At 41.4% G+C, this 17,971-nt stretch overlaps 1 protein-coding gene across 2 annotated transcripts in view; it reads right to left on the reverse strand.

Moving 5' to 3' along the window:
* The window catches only part of Tnfsf4 (TNF superfamily member 4), a 26,897-nt gene extending 9,248 nt beyond the window's left edge, over positions 1-17,649 (reverse strand). The window contains exons 1-3 of one of the 2 annotated variants that reach the window (XM_055624604.1): positions 14,329-17,649; positions 14,030-14,201; positions 12,416-12,583 (exon numbers count right to left, since the gene is read on the reverse strand). In XM_055624604.1, coding sequence (XP_055480579.1) covers positions 12,416-12,574 — 159 coding nt within the window. In that variant the 5' untranslated portion in view covers positions 12,575-12,583; positions 14,030-14,201; positions 14,329-17,649. Of the gene's footprint in view, positions 1-12,415; positions 12,584-14,029 lie in introns of both variants that reach the window. The other variant, XM_055624603.1, reaches the window with a different exon arrangement.
* Between the last annotated feature and the right edge of the window lie 322 nt (positions 17,650-17,971).

Here is a 17,971-nt window from a genome sequence, read left to right on the forward strand (position 1 = left end):
GAAGGAAGGAAGGAAGGAAGGAAGGAAGGAAGGAAGGAAGGAAGGAACGAACGGCAAACTCGTGAGCCCCAGAAAAAACTCAATACCTAAGTGGCAAATACAAATTTGACAGCTGACTGTGTAATGTCTATGTCATATCTGGGGACAGCTGAATGATACTACAGGAAGATATGTCAGTTTGGGGTACTTCAATGCTAAGATGCATTAGAGACTCCTAGGAAATTTGTCAAAAATGAAAGTAGAAATGTTCAACTTACTCACAAAGCCCCTGACTCTAAATTATCAGGCACAGTGGTGCATGCCTTTAAAGATGACAGAGGATGAGTCAGGTGGCTCTTATGAATTCAAGGTCAGCCTGGTCCATGTGGGGAGTTCCAAGCCAGTCAGAGCTACATGGTGAGTGCCTGTTCCAAAGAAAGAAATAAAAAGTGTGGCTGGAGCCAGGAGCCCACATTCCTATAAGAATCCAGAGTTCACGGTGCTAATCTGTTAACTTCTGAAGACTTTTCAATAAGCCCTGTGGGGAAAAAACTGGTACTCAAGAAATGCTTACTACTCCCTGAAGCTATTCAATAGGTGAAGAATGATATGATTATCATATTATGTGATTATTTGTTTAGAAGCAGTAGCAAGTTCTTAAGCATTACTTGACATAATGATGTCAGATCATATCCATTCTGAAAATAGCATAAATTTGCTTTCTTTAAACCTGAATAAAATTTTATTCTATACATGTGCTACTTTTTCATTAGCAATTCTTCTGTCATTTATATTTAATGAAATAAGCCAGATCCAGAGGAAAAAAAAATACTGTATACTTTCTCTGATAATGTGGAATCTCTATTTATATGTAGCTCATAAAAAATAGAAAAAGGACCATGTGGGGAAAAAAGAGACTAATAGAAAAAGAAGAAGAACATCAAACAGTGAAGGAATATATATTGATATGAGAATGGAAGGTAGGATCATTTGGGAGTAGGAACAGAACCAGAAAAAGGTGGGGATGGTTGATGGGGAAAGTCTGTGAGTAGGGTAAATAAGAACAGAGTATAATGATACAAATATATAAAAAAAATTAGCATTGAAACTCTTCACTTTGTACGTTAACTGTTAACAATTTGATAAAAAAATATTAAAATACCTTAAAACTAAAAATGAACATTGCTATGTGACAGCCATTATACTCAACTCTGTGATCACAAAGGTAGAACATACTCCTTGGTTTTGGAAAACTTGTGTTTTATTCATAAAAGTTATCTGTCTACATGAAACCGTTAGGAACCTGCAACAAGTTAATGTATTCCACAGAGTTCCAGAAAATAAAAACAAAAATTACCTCATGGTTTCGTTGCACAAGGAGAAAGCACCAGGATCTAGGCTTTGAAAGAGTGAAGACTCAGATCACACAAGACTACAATTAGCCAAAAGAAACACCTATAAATGAGGCATTCTTTATGGATTTAAGGAAAGTGGAAACAAACAAAAAGAATTCTAATAGTGTGATGCCCCGGGATAATCTTGCTGCAGTCCATCGCTTTTCCCTCTGCTTAAAACCACCCTACCACACATAACAACTTCCTGTAGAAATGAGATACAAAGAGGAAAATGAGAATCAGTGCTGCTTGGAACTTGTTACGGAGTAAAGGTACAGAGTTCAGGTTACAGTGACCACTCCTCCCTTGATTCCAGGAGACCTTAAGAATAAATAGTTCACCCAGAAGCATTTATCTGGAGTACAAGACTAATTTGAACTGTTTTCATCATTATCAAGTAAAATAAAAAATTTTAATTTAGAGATAACTGCTAAAAATACTCAGTTTTTAAAACATCCAGAAGTTAAATTGCAATAAATAAAAAAATTTTAAATATATATATATATATATATATATATATATATATATATATCCAGAAGTTCTCCAAAAAGAACTCCTCAAACAGCCCTGTAGGTTTTCAGTGTGGGTCCCACTGAAAGCGTCATCTCGTGGACTCTGGCTGGGTGCCCCTGTGAGGAATTATCAGGCCCACTGACAAGCTCAAAGTGAGTGCACAGAAAAGCTGGAATTAGATACCTTCCTGGGTTGTTCAATACCAGAAGAAAGAATCCAATGTCTGGTCCTTCCCCAGCTGTTCGTATCATGTCTCCAAGGATAACGTTTTAAGAGATAATCTTTGGAGAGTGTCAGCCTCTGGTTCTGACTCAGCGGGATGTGACATAATGTTCTTGACCTTATAGTCATCTGGCATTTTGTCTATAAGAAGGGTATCTGTGCCAGGAGCAAATGTTACTCATCAGATCTGAAACCAGGAAGTAGGCTCTGCAGTCATATATGGAGCCTGCTTTTCCTCACTCAGTCCCGGGGCACAATGTGAATCTCTCGAGGGAGCACATGAATGAGCTGTGAGTCACTAGAGGAGACTGGTGAATATCTGTGACAGTGTCCCCTTAGTGCACCATGTCTCCTCCACTGTAACAGAGCTGCTGTCCCTACCTAGATCTTCTACCATCAGAGATCTGAGAGGCCATGAAAGCACAGCCTGATACATTCTTAGGCTGTATCTCAAAACTGAAAAGTGGGATTTTTCACACTTCCACACTCCAGTGGACTGGAAAGTTAGCTTTCCTCATTTGAGAATTTATTGTGTAGTTCATGGAAGCAGCCGGTTGCAAAGGATAGACTCTGCTTCTGATAAAAACAAAACAAACAACAAAAGAAAAAAAAAACAAAAAGAACCAATGAAAACAAAAACAAAACAAAACAAAAACCTCAGAACTTTGTTTAAGAAAAGGATTGGAAATTGGGATAGGCAAAAAACTTGGCCAAGAAGGCTTCAATGTTAATAAAAACTTAACTCCAAAGTTACATTCTCTTAGAGACAAAGCCAGTGACTTTGAAAACCATGCTTAAAAAAAAAAAAAAAAAAAAAAAAAAAAACCAAACGGTTTATAGAGATTTTTGTGAACCCAAAGAGAGGCTACATTAATTCTCTTCCAAATCCTTCTCCACCTTCACCCTGAATACCTCTGACAGCATGTTTTCCATGTGACCTTTCCTTACCTCAGCTTTGTCTTCTTACTTGCTAGACAGTGTGCTCCTCCTTTAACCATCCCCACTCTTCTTGTCACACTATTTAGTGATGGTTGTTTGTGGCTCCCTAGAGAAACTCACCACTTTCTATCCCAGGGATCATGGACTCTGTTCCTTTTTCTATGGTTTCTAAGAGTAACCTCAGGCATTCAACAAAACAACAACAACAACAAAAAACAAACAAACAAGCAAACAAAACAGCCAGAAGTATGCATGCAACCTGAACACTGAAACAGGGGAAAAAGCGTAGGACTGACCTAACACATTAATTCTTTGTGGTCTTGTACTTGGATTTCCCACTCCAAATTAGTTGGAGAATTCCTTCAATAACACTAACAGAGGGATCTACCAAAACATTTCTCCCTTCCTCCCTCCATGATTAAGAAATTATCCACTAAAATATTCTTGCACTGGTTTAGTGTCTAAGCAACTGGAAGAATACGTTTACAATGTATCCACTGTAACGCCATACTTTCCTGTCAGGTTTCAGATATAATGGCACTCAGTAATTATTTGCTGAGCTGAGATGGCCAATTTCAACAACCATGGGCAATGTACAGTGTTAAAAGAGACAGTCTCAGCTTTTATGTGGCTGTACAGCTGCCAGCCTAGGTCCAGTCGTGGTTGTTGAAATCTCTGAGTATAAGGAAAGCACAGTCCTACCATTTGCGTCTTCTTCTGAAGTAACCCTTTGTATTCTCATGTACGATACAGGAAGGTACCACTGCTTTAAGAAGCCAACCTAGTTGAGTGGACTGGGCATCAGACTAGAAGTAGGGATTTCCTGGCTTCTGTACTGAGTCTAGAACAAGTTCTTTCCCTTTGTGGCCTTTTATTACTCTCATCTTGATGGCCAATCTCAGTTAAAATGACTTCACTGCAGTGCCTAATAAAGACTCCAATGCAGAAGTTCATCAGATCACGTCATAGAATTCCAAAGAGTAAACCCCAAACATTATGTGACCACAGATATTAACACAGGCCTTATCTGATGCAGGAAGAGCAGCACGCCTCCTCCTCCCCAGCGGGAGAATTTTCTCTGGAAATTAATGAACACTCAAAGTTTTGCCTAGTGCATCAAGGCTCCTAAGCTCATTTGCATGAGGCTGAACTCTCAGCATGTGCTCTGAGGGGTAAATGAGGTTGGTGAAGGGTAAAATCATCAGATTGTAGCACTGGGAGAATAATGGTGGTGACAGTGATGACAATAGTATTTTAAACTAAAGCTTTTCCTAATTAACAGAAGATGAAAAAAAAAAAAAAACCTTCAAGAGGAAAGAATCCCAACTGAAAGCAAGGCAAGTCTATGAAATTCCTTACTAAGTATATCTGCCATGCTTGGCTGCTGGGTGCTTGTCATATGCCCTGGCTACTGTCATTTAACTGCCTTCTTTTCCCACTGGGTTATAAACACTATCAGATCAGGAAGAGCATTATCTGTCTTGTTCTCCATTTTGTCCTAAGTGCCTGGCAGGAAACCGATGCACCATGAGCACTAATTTAAAAAAAAAATGAATAAATGGTTTCAGTGGGTTTAACAGCATGCCCTTCAAATGTGTGCATATCTAAAACTCAGGCTGTGTCCTTATTTGGAAGTGGACATACACAGAGTTTTCACAAATATAAATAGTCAAAAATGACATCAGCAGGATTAGGGTAGGTCCTAAATCCAATACGACTAGTGGTCTTCAAAAAAAAAAAAAGAGAGAGAGAGAGAGGCTCCATAGAGACAAGAAGTAGCCATGTGATGTGTGTAGTGTGAAACCAAAGAACCTGAGGATCCTTGGTAACCACCCAACACAAGAGAGAAAGAAGGAATAATTCCTACTTAGAGCATTCAGTGAGAGTGTGACCTTTCTGTCATCTCCAGCCTTCAGGACTGAAGATTCCATTCCTGTTGTTTCAAGCTACCCAGAAAACACTGGACAGTTCAATATGCTTTTACAGGTAGTTTAGAAACCACACAACGTATCACCACACTAACTACTTGAATTGGTGTCGAACAGACCTAAAAGAGTATACAGTACAATCTGCTTCCTGTTTAAAGGAAGAGGAGGAGGAGGAGTTGGGAAATGAATGCAGACTGGCTTCCCTTTCTATTAGAACACCTTCTGCAGGCCATGATTTGTTTTCTGAAAGTTCCCTGTACAGTATTATGTAATTGTTAAAGCTGCATTAACCATGGTATCTATGTTAATGTAAGTAGTTATAAATCTTTCTTTCTTCTGTGACAGGGCACACATCCTCTAGTCTTTCTCCAAAAGTAACTAATGTCAGACAGGAAAGTCAAAGTTTAAAACAGTCATGAACATTCTTTAAGTTCAGAGTTTTGAAATCGTGGCCAAGTGTAACAGAAAGAGGCAGGATTAGGACTTTGACCTCACCTTCATTCCCAGCCCTGAGCTTTCTGTGCAAAACAAGTCAAGCCACTTACTTCAGATTTCCCCAGTGCAAAATAGCACAACCGTGTCACTTGTACCTCCTTCCAAGAACACAGTGAAGAAGAGGAACCCCAAGTAGGAAAAAGCTGTGCCAAATTGAGGGACATAATCATGGGTCACATTATTCAACATCTTTTACAATTTATTTTATAATGCAGAAAGACATGTTTTCCTCACTTGCTGACTATGTTGATGCTTCTTTTTAATCTACAATAGAAACTTACAACTTACACTATTAGGATCTTTGGCTGACTACTTATCTAGATTCCAGGCCCATGCTCTTCCTGTCTGCAGGGAAGACCAGCCTTCAGTGTACGTTACTCAGACTCACCAGAGCTCTCAATTTCTCACCAACATAATGCTACACTTTGATCCATAATGTTTATTAAACAGTATGGACATAATTAAAGTGAGACTCTCTTTTTTTCTCTCCTTGTTAGTCCATGGAAATACTTAAAAATGTTACCAAATACAAAGAAATATGTATGAATGAGCCCACCTATGGGACATTTCAGAATGAAAGATCTCCTAAAGAGAAATCAGCCACTCAAGTCATCTTTGTTTCTAATACTGTGAGGCAGACCACGAGTTTCTTGTGGATATAATTTCCTGCTGCTCAACAGCCAAGTCTCTGGGGAATTGGAATACATGAATGAAAGCCAATGGAAATGGGAACAGTTTGGTCCGTGTGTTTTAATCCTGAAATTTTAGACTTAAAAAAATATTAACGTATTTGTTTATTTGTAAGTATATATGCCTGCCTGAGCTTTTGTGTACCACGTGCATACGTGTGGCCGCGGAGGCCAGAGGAAGGTGTCTGATCCCCTGAAACTGGAGTTATAGGTGTCTGGGAGCCACTTGATATGGGTGGCTGGAACCAAACCATGTCCTCGGACTAGCAGTTAGCAATCTTAGGCACTAAAGCCATCTCTCCAACCCTAACGTTTACATTTTTGAAACATTCTTAACCAGACAGTAAATCTAAAAACACTTCATGACTTCATAAGTTTTCCCCTTCTGTCTTCTTTTACTCTCTACTGCAGCCACAAACAACTCTTAATAAGAAAGCTATGTTAAAAAAAAAAAAAAAACAGAACTCTTTCCAAGATGGATTATTTTAATTCCCAAATTTACAACACAGAAATCAAAGCTATAAAGAAGCTATGATTAATCCTAACAAGGTATGCTTGTCTTGTTAAGAGGTGTAGCTGAATGTCTGCATTTCTCTCTCTCTCCCCCCCTCTCTCTCTTTCACACACACACACACACACACACACACACACACACACACACACACACACTACAAAGCAAAAATTATACCCCAGTGTGGCTATATAAATATGCCCATGAATGGCAACAATAATCTTGGCATTTACAAAGCTCAGCACTCAAATGTGTGATCCTCCTAACCAAGTCCTAATCTCAGAAGTGTTAAGCCGACACATAGGGAATTTACTCAGGATCACGAAGCCAAAAGCCTTGAGTAAGGTGGCCTTCTGGCTCCTGGTTCATGTCTACTCTGTTACACCTCAAACACTTATCCCTGAAGTCTGAGATGATTGTCCCCATTTCCGAGGAATATTTTCACTCCCTCATTTGAAAAGTATCAAAACTAGCAAAGCACAGGACGTTAGAGATTCCAACTTCAAACTAACTCTTCTGTTGATTTCACTAACGACCATGGAGAGAGAAGCATGCCACATCAGAACTCCGGGTTTGGTTGTCAAGGTTTTCTTTTCACTTTAAGCCATAACAACACTACCTGTGGCTCCTCTGATTCACATGATCACAAAGTGCTTGTTTCCCAGAAACACAAAACCCCTGATATGGGAAGAAAGTGGCATGCTCTTTGAGAGGGTAGGGTAACTGTCACCAAAAGGAAAAGAATACCCAAGGCAGAGTTGCTAGCCCCTTGGAAAGACTGGGAAGCTGGGGCAACAGTCAACCAAGATAAACAGGAAGATCCGTGGGTCAGGCATGTATTAGTGCTTATATGTGGATTTATGTATAATGTTTTTCAGCATAATTCACACTACGCTATCTTATTTTAAAGACTGCAGAGACTGATGCACCAACCAAGGACCATGCATGGAGAGGACCTAGATCCCTTGCTCAGAAGTAGCCCATTGGCAGCTCAGTCTCCATGCGGGTTCCCAAGTAAGGGGAGCAGGAGCTGCCTCTGCCATGAACTCGGTTGCCTGCTCTTTGATCACTTGCCCCTGGCAATGTGTCCTTGCCAGGCCACAGAGGAAGAGAATCTCATCAGACAGTCCTGATGAAACTTGATAAGCTATGGGCAGATGGCAAAGGAGGAGAACTCCCCCTTTAAGTGGACTAGGGAAAGGGGATGAGGGAAGAGGGAGGGAGAATGGAGAGGGGAAGTAGAGTGAGGGGGCCTCAATAGGGATGTATAATGAATAAATTGTGAAAAAAAATAAAAATTAAAATAAAAATAAAAAAGACTTGGGTCAGAATGTACATGTACCTGAATTGCTCATTTAGAAAGAGCATCACTGTGTGAACAAGAATAAAACCTAACAGTGCTCGTCCTCAAGCACTTGATTCCAGAGAAGATGGTTTCCTCTTAGATCAGCAGAGGTTAAGGAGAAAGAGAGCAGGCAGCCTTAAAGACTTTAGAGGATGGTTAGTTTTACTGTGGTGCCCCCTAGTGCTAGGTGAGGTTAGGTAAATTTTTGTATTGCCCATCTTTAGATCCCATGCAGGAAAGAAAATGGGGAGAATCGTCAGTGTTGGTAACTGACCCCCTTCGCATAGATAGAATCAGTCAAGTTCCCCAGAATGATTCACAAGATTCTTTGCCGTCCACGCCTGTCCAGATCTTCAGCGTCATGTCCTACTCTCATTCCCTATGAACATTCACTCCCAGCTATGATGAATGATTTGCTGTTCTGCCTACCCTTCCCCATCCCTCCTGTCTGTGTAAGAAACTCGGCTCTTAGCTTTAACATCAGCTGATGTGTGTTGTCTTTTCCCTCAGCTCCCCTGCCCCCCTCCCCACGTATATACCCACACATCTCAGGCAACCCCTTCTCCCTCCACGACTCTTCCTACTGTCCCTGGAGCAGGTTTCCACGTATCTGTCACATTTTGACGATTAATTCAAAGAGCTTTAAAAAAGAAACCTTCTACAGTGAAGCTTTATTCTAAAGCTTCCAACAGTATCCTATACAAAAAAGCACTCAGAACAAATGGAAGAGAGCTTTAACTGATAAGGATTCTAGTACAGGAGCCAAAAGTAAACAGTTAATTAAGTGTATAGGTGACCATGAGCAATTTACCTGCCTTCTTTGTTTTCCCATGAAATACTGTGGCTAATATCTACTCAACAACCCAGGGTCTCTGGGCCATTTCATCAATACCCACCATCAGCGCCTCAAAATTCTTTCTAATGAATTAATTCAATACTCAAGATGTTTCCTTTTTTAATTCTCAAAGAGAATTAATTCTCAGAAAAATCAAACTCTACTTGAATTTGAAGTTATTTTACATATATGATTGAATAATTTCTAAGAAGAAGACATGCTAGATTACAGATTAGATTACATTTCAATTGATTCTAAACAAAGATTCAAGGCAAATTCCTCTTTCCAGTATTGAAAAAATAAAAAAGTTGAAAGTTATTATATGAAACATCACCAAAAAACTGAATTCTAGTTCTGGCTTTCCTTGACAGAGAGCACTTCTGCTTTCCCCAGCAGACACAGTGACAAGAAGGTAGGGTTTGCTAAGGAAAACTTCTTAACTCTACAAAGTCATGATACATGGAGCTTGGAAGACTTCAACAGCCCCAGAACATGCAAATATAATTCACAACAGCTCCTGGACAGCTGGGGAAATAGCTCAGATGATAAAGTATTTCCCTAAAAAATGAGAACTCAAAGTCAGTTCCCAGAAGCCAGAATTAAAATACCAGGCATACAAGTTGCACTTGTAATCCCAGCACTGGGACAGCAGAGACAGGAGGTCCCCTGGGCTTCACTCATCACACAGTCTAGCCTAACTGGTGCACCCCAGACCTATGAGGATGTTGTCTGAAAGAGAGTGGGAGGCATTTCCGAGGAGGACGTTTGAGTTTGTTCTCTGTCCTCCATACACAATTGCACATACACTTATAGCTGTGTCGACAAAAGCAAGCACATATGTATAATGCACACATATAAATATACACACCCACACACACCACATTAAAAAAATAATAAAAGCAAAGAGCTTCTCACCTCCTAGGCCAGCTCTCCCTCTGCCATTGTCTCCTAAGGCCTCAAGTGAGACTAGAAGCCTGGCACTTTAAATGGTACCACAGAGAAACGCCTAGTGTTCAGTGAGTCAGCAGCGGCGGCGGCAGAGTTCAGCTTTATAACGCAAGTCACTGATATTCTAGAGCATTTGTGTCTTTCCTTGCCCTAAGCAAGGTATTTCATGAACCCAGGATAGGTAATTCAAATAACTACAGAAAGTATAAATTAAGTACATGATCTCTCTCAGGCCAGTCTTAAGAGCTAAGACATCTGTACACTTAGGCACAAAAAAAAAAAAAAAAAAAAAAAAAAAAAAAAAAATGCTAATGTGCATTTTCTGTTCCTTCAACCCTCAGGCCTGTTCTTTGAGATGACATGCTCATTAGTTGCTGAGCTGAAAGAGACCTCAATGTCCATTTCAGACAACCATTCCCTGTTACAAATGAAAAACACCAAAAGAAAAAAGTGAACTGTGCACGAGGTGGATAAGGGCCGTCTTTTGTGGGAGGGGGACTGGGGACATTTCAAAGACAAAAACTGCTTTTCATGTATGTGAATGAAATTTAACCCAGGAATGATTATTGCTGAATAAACTTACAGGGAAAGTTGACTGCCTGGTAAGGTTTAGAAGCTGTAACTTCGGGATCTTGAATGCAGGGAATAAGGGCTAAAAGGTTAAAAAGCTAAGAAATAATGGGAAAGGGGAATAAACGTGATTCTTTGCAGAATGCCTTTTTCCAGCCACAGAAAAACCTAGTTTTCTTGGGTATAGAGTAAGCACTGCAGTTCAGCTTCCCCTGACACCTCACGACAACCTGTGTCTCCCGGGAGAGGTTTCCTTGACTCATCTCCCACCACCTGTTCCACACCAACCACAACATCTGACACTGGTGTTTTCAAAGGTGACCATCCCCTTTGTCAAAGACATTATCTTCCCCTTCTCATCTCTCCCCCATCAATACAATCTGACTCAGCTCCAAGGAAAATACATAGTACACATCTCTGCTCTCTGCCCTTTTCCAAGTGTGACTAGATACAGTGATCCATTTCCCTGCCCAGGTCCTAGCACAGCATAAAAATTTTAGACAGCTAAGCCCCCAAATCAAGCTGCTTATTTCGTGAGCAAACAGCTTCAGTGTCCAACGAACCTCTCCTGCTTTTAATTCCATTTCTGAGCCAAGACCACCAAAACAAATTCCTCCTTAGATTGTTGCTTACCTCAAGGACCTGGAAAGGTAGCTTTGGCTTTATTTCCCACCTCTGCCCACAGAGTTTCTGGGTGACTTGAAGAAAGGACCCCTGTTTTTACCGTGTCCTGGGGGAGACTGCCCAAGGAGGTCCCAGACGCCAGGGGGTTAGCCCTGCGTTTCACTTTTTGCTCTCTCCAGCTCTTCCCTGTGCCCTTGGGTGCCTGGTTACCCTTGAGTGGGGCCTTCCTCATCCCGCAGAGTAAGGAAACACACGGCCCTGCGGTTCTTTGAAAAGTCTCAAGACTCCCAGGCCTATTCAATGTGCTCAGCTGGTCTATTTTTGGTTACGTTTGCTTTCTTTTCAGAAAAGCCTAATTCCGGTCTGCATGCTACCATGCCCTACCATAGCACCTTCTTCTCCCCAAAGTGCCTGCTTTTCATCCAGAGTCCTGCACCACAGAGACCTATGTGGAGCGGAGAGAAGAGAACCAGCACAGTCGGGAATCGAACTGGCCAAGCAGGCTTGAGCAACGCACCAGCTACCTTTCTGTAGTTCGCTAGCCCAAGGGACAAGCGCTGTACACGGTTCAACAGTCATGAACACACACACTCCCACCAGCTTCTATTCACCAAAAACACTACTTCCTGTACACAGAGACAAGCCTGGGCATATGTCTGGACGGTTCACCGTATCCTGGGTTAATCTGAGGTAGCTGTGTCCCTTACACGGCCATTAAAAATAAGTTCCGTGTTGTCTGTCCCATCTACCAGGGAAAAGTTTCCTGATGTGGGGAAACAAGAATTATGAGTCCAGATTCAACAAAGAATTCTGAGGAGACTGCAGAGTTACCTTCTGCAGTGAACAATTAAAAAACATAAAAAAAAAAACAAAAAAACAAAAAACTGGGGTTTTAAAAGTGATTGTCAAAAAAAAAAAAAAAAAAAAAAAAACAACAACAACCTATGAGATGATTAAGTCATTGATGCCAACGTGTGAACAAATGCGAATACACAGGCTGTGCAGCCCTTCGAACGCAAAGTCTGTGACAGGAAAGGACTGAGTACTGAAACCTTCAGGATTTTTTTAAACAGGTGTCCTTGAGTATCTGCAGAGGCATGAATGCAATAGGAAGTAAAAGGTCTGTTGTCTCTTTTTTCCATCGATTCCTCGATCAGACCAGGATAGAGAGACAAACCAATGACCCAAAGCTCCAGGATGACATCTCATTAAGAGATACCAGGATTTTTGCTTAAAAAAAAAAAAAAAAATCTAGAAACAGGGCCCTTCTGCCCTTCACTCTGCCCTAGCACCGTTGAAATAGGAAGGCAAGGAGACACCAAGGGGTACTTGACCACCCTGTACAAGCACTTGTTGGCAGTGACGGGGCCTCAACAGTTTTAGCATTAGATTATTTCCAGATGACTGCAGAGGTGCATCTTACCGGGGAAGGATAGAGGTGTGCGCAGATGTAGATGAGGCAGAGGAGCAGCCCAGCCCCCTGAATCCCAGAGACCACCAGCAATAACTTCTTCCACTGAAATCCTGGCCTTGATCCGCTTTCCAGATTTTCATCCAGGGGTTGAACCCCCAGCACTTCCATCTTCACGGTCTGGGTACAGAGAAGATACAGCTGTGGCAAAGAGGAACCTGGGAAAGATTGGTCTTTACCACAAAGAAGGAGATAAGGGCAAAGCCAGCTTGTAAGTCAGAAGATAGATAAAGGTCCCAGAACCTGAGACAAAAGGCAATTGAAGGAGCAGGGCAGACTCTCTCAGTTTTAACCCTGCAGATTTTGCAGGCGGGGGAACTTCTATGTGACTAATCTGAATTTCCCCTTTACTTTCTTTCTTTCTTTTTGTTTCCCTCTGGGCTAAGAGGGAGTTGTTTTTGCGGCATCCCGGTTATGAATTGAGTGACTTCAAAATGACAGTCACAAACGTGTGCTCTTAAGCTTTTTTTTTTTTTTTTATTGATTTGGTAAAGATAAAGATCATCATTTCTTACTTTTTTTTTTTTTTTTTAGCAGCTTATTTTCCAATCCCTCAAGATGTCTTAAACCATAGAAGAGATTTGAGGAAAATATTGCCCAACACCCTTGTTTCTATTACCCAATTAATCTCCCAGCCCATTTTACAGATTGAGAATAAAATGCATGCAAGGTCATTCTTGAGGACAAAAGGACAAGGAAGAAAATAGGATAGTGGATTATGCATGTAGATATAAAGAAAGGGTCTTATAGTTACATAATACATCACATTAAAGCAAATAAACTACTTATTGAGCAACCGCTATGGGTCGGACACTGTGTTAAATGGCCTTGCAAACATCACACTTACTCATTTCAAGAAGATTCAGTAAACACATAATCAATTTTCTGAATACCAGAAAAGAAGCAGAACAAAATTCTGTCCCCATCAACCCCCCTTTATATTTCTATCCACTTTATATTTTTCCCCCACACATAATTTCTGCATGAGTAATTCAAGTAACCTTTGAGGGTTGTTATTTTCTTTGAGGTGACAGTCGGCTGGACTCAGAGCCTGCTAAGTAAAGATCTCTTCCCAAGGCTGGAGAGATGACCCAGGGGCTAAGAGCACTGGAGTTGGAGCCCTTGCTCTCTACATGGTGCCTCACAAGCATCCGTAATTCTAATTCCGGGAGATCGGGTGCCCTTTTCTGACCTCTGTGGGCACCAGGCATGCAGGAGGTGCGCAGACATGCAGAACACCCACACATAAAAAGAAAGCTTTACAAATACAGCCTTCCAATAGCCAACTGCTCACTGCTTATCCTTTCTCACTGAAATGCGCAATGAAATTAAAAGTAAATGTGAAATTGTAATGTCAGGTCCAAGATGGCAAAATATGCATTGAGCATGTGATATGAAGTCAATGCTATATAAAAAAAGAACATAGGGGTACTGAACATAATTCTCTCTCTGCTTTATGGGAAAGCACTTCCCGTGTTTTCTCATGGAGTCTTCAACAGATATTTAAAGAAAGAAGTAAGAGAAAAAAATATTCTGAATGCTAGATATATAAGAAGGAACATGAACCTTCAATTTTGTTGTTGTTGTTGATTTTTGTTCTTAGAGACAGGGTTTCTCTGGGTAGCCTTGGCTGTCCTGGACTTTGTAGATGAGGCTGGCCTTGAACTCGCAGAGATCCACTTGTCTTGTCTCCTGAGCACTGGGATTAAAGGTGTGTGCCACCACGCCTGATCTGAAACTTCAAATTTGTCCCAATTAAAAAAAAAAAATCATGGATATGAGGCATAGGAAAAAGAAAAACAAGCTGCAGGAAATGGAAAGTACATTGCCACAGTATTCAACAGCTTAATGAAATCGATGCCTACATTATATTAACGAGGTTTTGTATTTGGAGACCATATTGGAACGTAGGGCATACACCAGAGGTTTAAGGCCGGACGTAAAATTCCACATAAGCGACTCTGCAGCGGTGAGTCCCCCAGGAAAGCCTGAGTGAGGCACAGGGAATGAAGACAAAAGGTGAAAGAAAAATCAGTGTGTAACTCCCTACCTTGCATAATCCACAGTAACTTTTTACTCATCTATGGAAAAAAAGATGACTGAAAGAGATGGGGGTGGGGGAGCCCAAAACTCTAATAGAAACTAGAGACAAGCTGAAAAAGTATAAAGTTCATTCATGTTGAAATCCACAGGAAAAAGTCTGGTTAGAGGTGTGTGTTCACGCCTGCACGTGTGTGTGTGTGTGTGTGTGTGTGTGTGTGTGTGTGTGTGTGTGCAGCCATTTGCACACGTGTGAATGTAGTGGCTGCAGGTCGACATCAGGTGTCTTCTCCAGTTCCTCTCCAACTTAGTTTGTGAGGAAAGGTCTCTCCTCAGTGCTGGGACTAAGCATGCTCCACCGTGACCAGCTTTTACATAGATGCTGTGGGTCAAACTGAGAACCTCATGTTTGCATGGCAAGTGCTTCACTGATTGAATCGTCTCCCCCAAGACTTCAGAATATTTTAAATGACTGCCAAAGGGACACGAAAATAAACAAACACCTATGTGCACAAGCCTAGGAAGTATCTTACACGTTTCTTTTTTTATTGTCCGCATTCTCTCACGGCCCTTGTGGAAAGGAAAACACACACACACACATACACATACACAGATTTAGAAAATAAGCTGCAAATTCTAGGTGAGATCTTTGATAGACTATGTGAGTGTCTCAAAGTGCATCATTGGACTCTTCTAGCATTTGAACACCACTGATAACAACACTGTCAGTGACATCATTGGTGGCATTTCAGTCCTGGGCAGATGAGCAGGGACCTCCATCTTGACAATACTTTCTAATAAAATGTGGTTGAAATGTTTGTAAGGAAATCAGTTGAATTACTAACTGCGTGTATTAAATCACCTTACAGAAGTAAACATGTTGGCCAGAATAAACTAGCTTTGAATGGCAACCCAGAAAGTAAAATAAACCAAAGCAGTTATCTCTCACACACATTAACCTCCTACCGGAATAGACAAAGTTACGGAGAAGTATGGAAAAGAAAAATACTTCAAAAGATGACAGAAGCTCTCATGTTCAGAAAGTAGTGAAACTTTTGGGGGCTTTTTTGGTTTGGGGGATTTTGTTGTTGTTTTGGGGTTTTTGGTATTGGGGGGTGTTTCATTTGTTTGTTTGTTCGTTTGAAATATCTGTGTGCATCTCATTTTCCACTCAGTATACGCCAGGACCAGGTGCCTGACTCCTGGTGCTGGGGGAAAACACACATGAGTAAACACATCCTCAAGGACAGTCACAGATGGGAAAGAAGGACAGCCACAGCCTGCATGATGTCAGCGCCGGGGGAAGGATGCAGAGAGAGGGTACTATTCTACACTGGCATTTAAGAATGGGATAGCCTCCAAAAGATAAGTTGGGTAAGTCTTGTCGTCAAAGGCAATAGGGACAGGCAGTGGGGCAGGGGCAGGCTGTACACTCTGGGTAAATCTTGCTAGTGTCCTGTACATTCCGGGAACTACAGCTGAAGGCGTGGCTGGTGGCTGGTGGATGCCAGGGAGGCTTTCCTGAAATAAATTCTGTTACATGGCAAGGGCTTCAGATGATCTTCAAAGGAGCTGGGGAATCCTGACAGCTTTGAAGTAAAAGATGATGCGGTTACATTTTAGTTTTGTTGCTGTTTGTTTGTTTTTTGTTTTGTTTGTTTGTTTGTTTTTGCTTTTTTCTAGAACTCTGGATAAGTCCAAATGAAATGGTAGGGTGACCATTTCATTTGAGGTGAATCAAGGTGACCACCTGTGAGACATTCCTACGGTGTTCTGTGCCAACTAAACATGTAAGCATGCTCTGTGCCTCCTCTGCTCAGCCTCCAAGCCCTTCAGCTTTTATCTTCCTACAATGGTGTATTCTATTTCTCCAACACTGACTGGCTGCATCCACGCAGCCAGTTAATGCTGTTTTTCCTAATTCATGAATGCACAGACAGTGCCTTGTTCTAAGTCACACAAAGACAGCAGTGTGAGCTAGGGCTGTCCTTGGGCTTGCAATTAGTTAAGTGAGAAGTAATAAGATTATAAACCAAATTAAGGAGACTAGTAGATGCGGAGATACAGTAGCTCTTCATGCACCAAATATTTCGAACACTCACAGGGAGTTATAACAAAACGTCTTGAGTTATTGAGCAGGATTAGCGGGGAGTGATGGAATAAAATGAATTTTTTAAGTTACTAGGTTTGCCCTCTGTATTTTCAACCTGCTAACGGATCCCAGTGTACTGATATGGCTGCCCAGAAAGCTCTGAGTCTCAGAATTAACATTGTCTTTTCTTTACCCTTTATTAGTCAAAGTTTACAGGGCTCTCTGTCCCCAAAGTATAGCTCTGAGGCTCATGTTTTCTTCAAGTTTCCGTTCCTACTGCTTTTGACCCAAATCTGTATTCCTTCTCAGTGGAACTCCTAAGTTAAACTTTCAGCCCCTGACTCTACTTCCATTCTCTTTGGTTCTCAAACCATTTATTTCTTCTGCTCAGTGAGATCAGAATCATATGAAGAGTTGAAATTCTTTGGGCTGGGAGATGACTCAGCAAGTAACAAGTCTGAAGACCTGAATTCAGGTATGTTCAAACACGCATGCACGCACACACAAGCATGCACACACACGCACCAAAATTTGAAAGCCAAAGAGCTGAAATTCTCTACCTTCCCATTTAGTCACTAAGTTTCCTCTCCAAGCTTACCTTCCTCTTTTTCTGTTTCTGATATCCACTCTGCTTCAGAAACCTTTGTCTTTCATCTCTCCCCACTAAAACCCTACACACTTCACCAAGAATGTTGCCTTGTGAGGTAGTGGCCTTGAAGAATGAGCTAAACAAAATCCTTAAAGAAAGGGACTGGAGAGATAGCTCAGCAGTCAAGAGTGCTTCCTATTCTTCCGTAGGACTCAAGTTTGGCTCTCAGCACACATCCAGCAGCTCACAGTACTTGTAACTCCAGCTCCAGGGAATCCAACACCCTCTTCTGACCTTCAAAGGCACCTGCACTCAAGAGCACATACTGCCTTAACAAACCTTGCAAACAAAAACTTTGGGAAAATACTGCTGAGGGAACTCAGGGTTTGAGTAGAGGGTTGGTAGCACCCGTGGTTCCCCAAGGCATTGATCACCAGCATGATTAGAAGAGCTTTTGGAAGATTTATATCCCCCACTCCATACCTAAAATTCTGAGCCAGCACACCTGGAATAAAGTGTGGTAAACAGTATTTCTGAAAGATTTCTTCAGAGCCAGATTGGTGAGTCTCCCTAGAAGCAAACAGAGGTCTCTTTCAGCTTTATACCTCTGTGGTAAGAACTGTTCTCAGGGCCCCGAGGGGAACACATGTGTTTTCAGGCTATGTAGAGGGCTTTGGTGACACTCTGTACAGCTTCCTGAAATTATTTCTGTATTCTCCATGCTGTTGTACATCTCTGAGGTCAGGGGTGCTGTACTGAATTCCCACAAGAGCAGGGTAAGCTTTCT

This window comes from Psammomys obesus, unplaced genomic scaffold, assembly GCF_907164565.1.
Source record: "Psammomys obesus unplaced genomic scaffold, mPsaObe1.curated_primary_1811, whole genome shotgun sequence".
Lineage (NCBI taxonomy): Eukaryota > Metazoa > Chordata > Mammalia > Rodentia > Muridae > Psammomys > Psammomys obesus.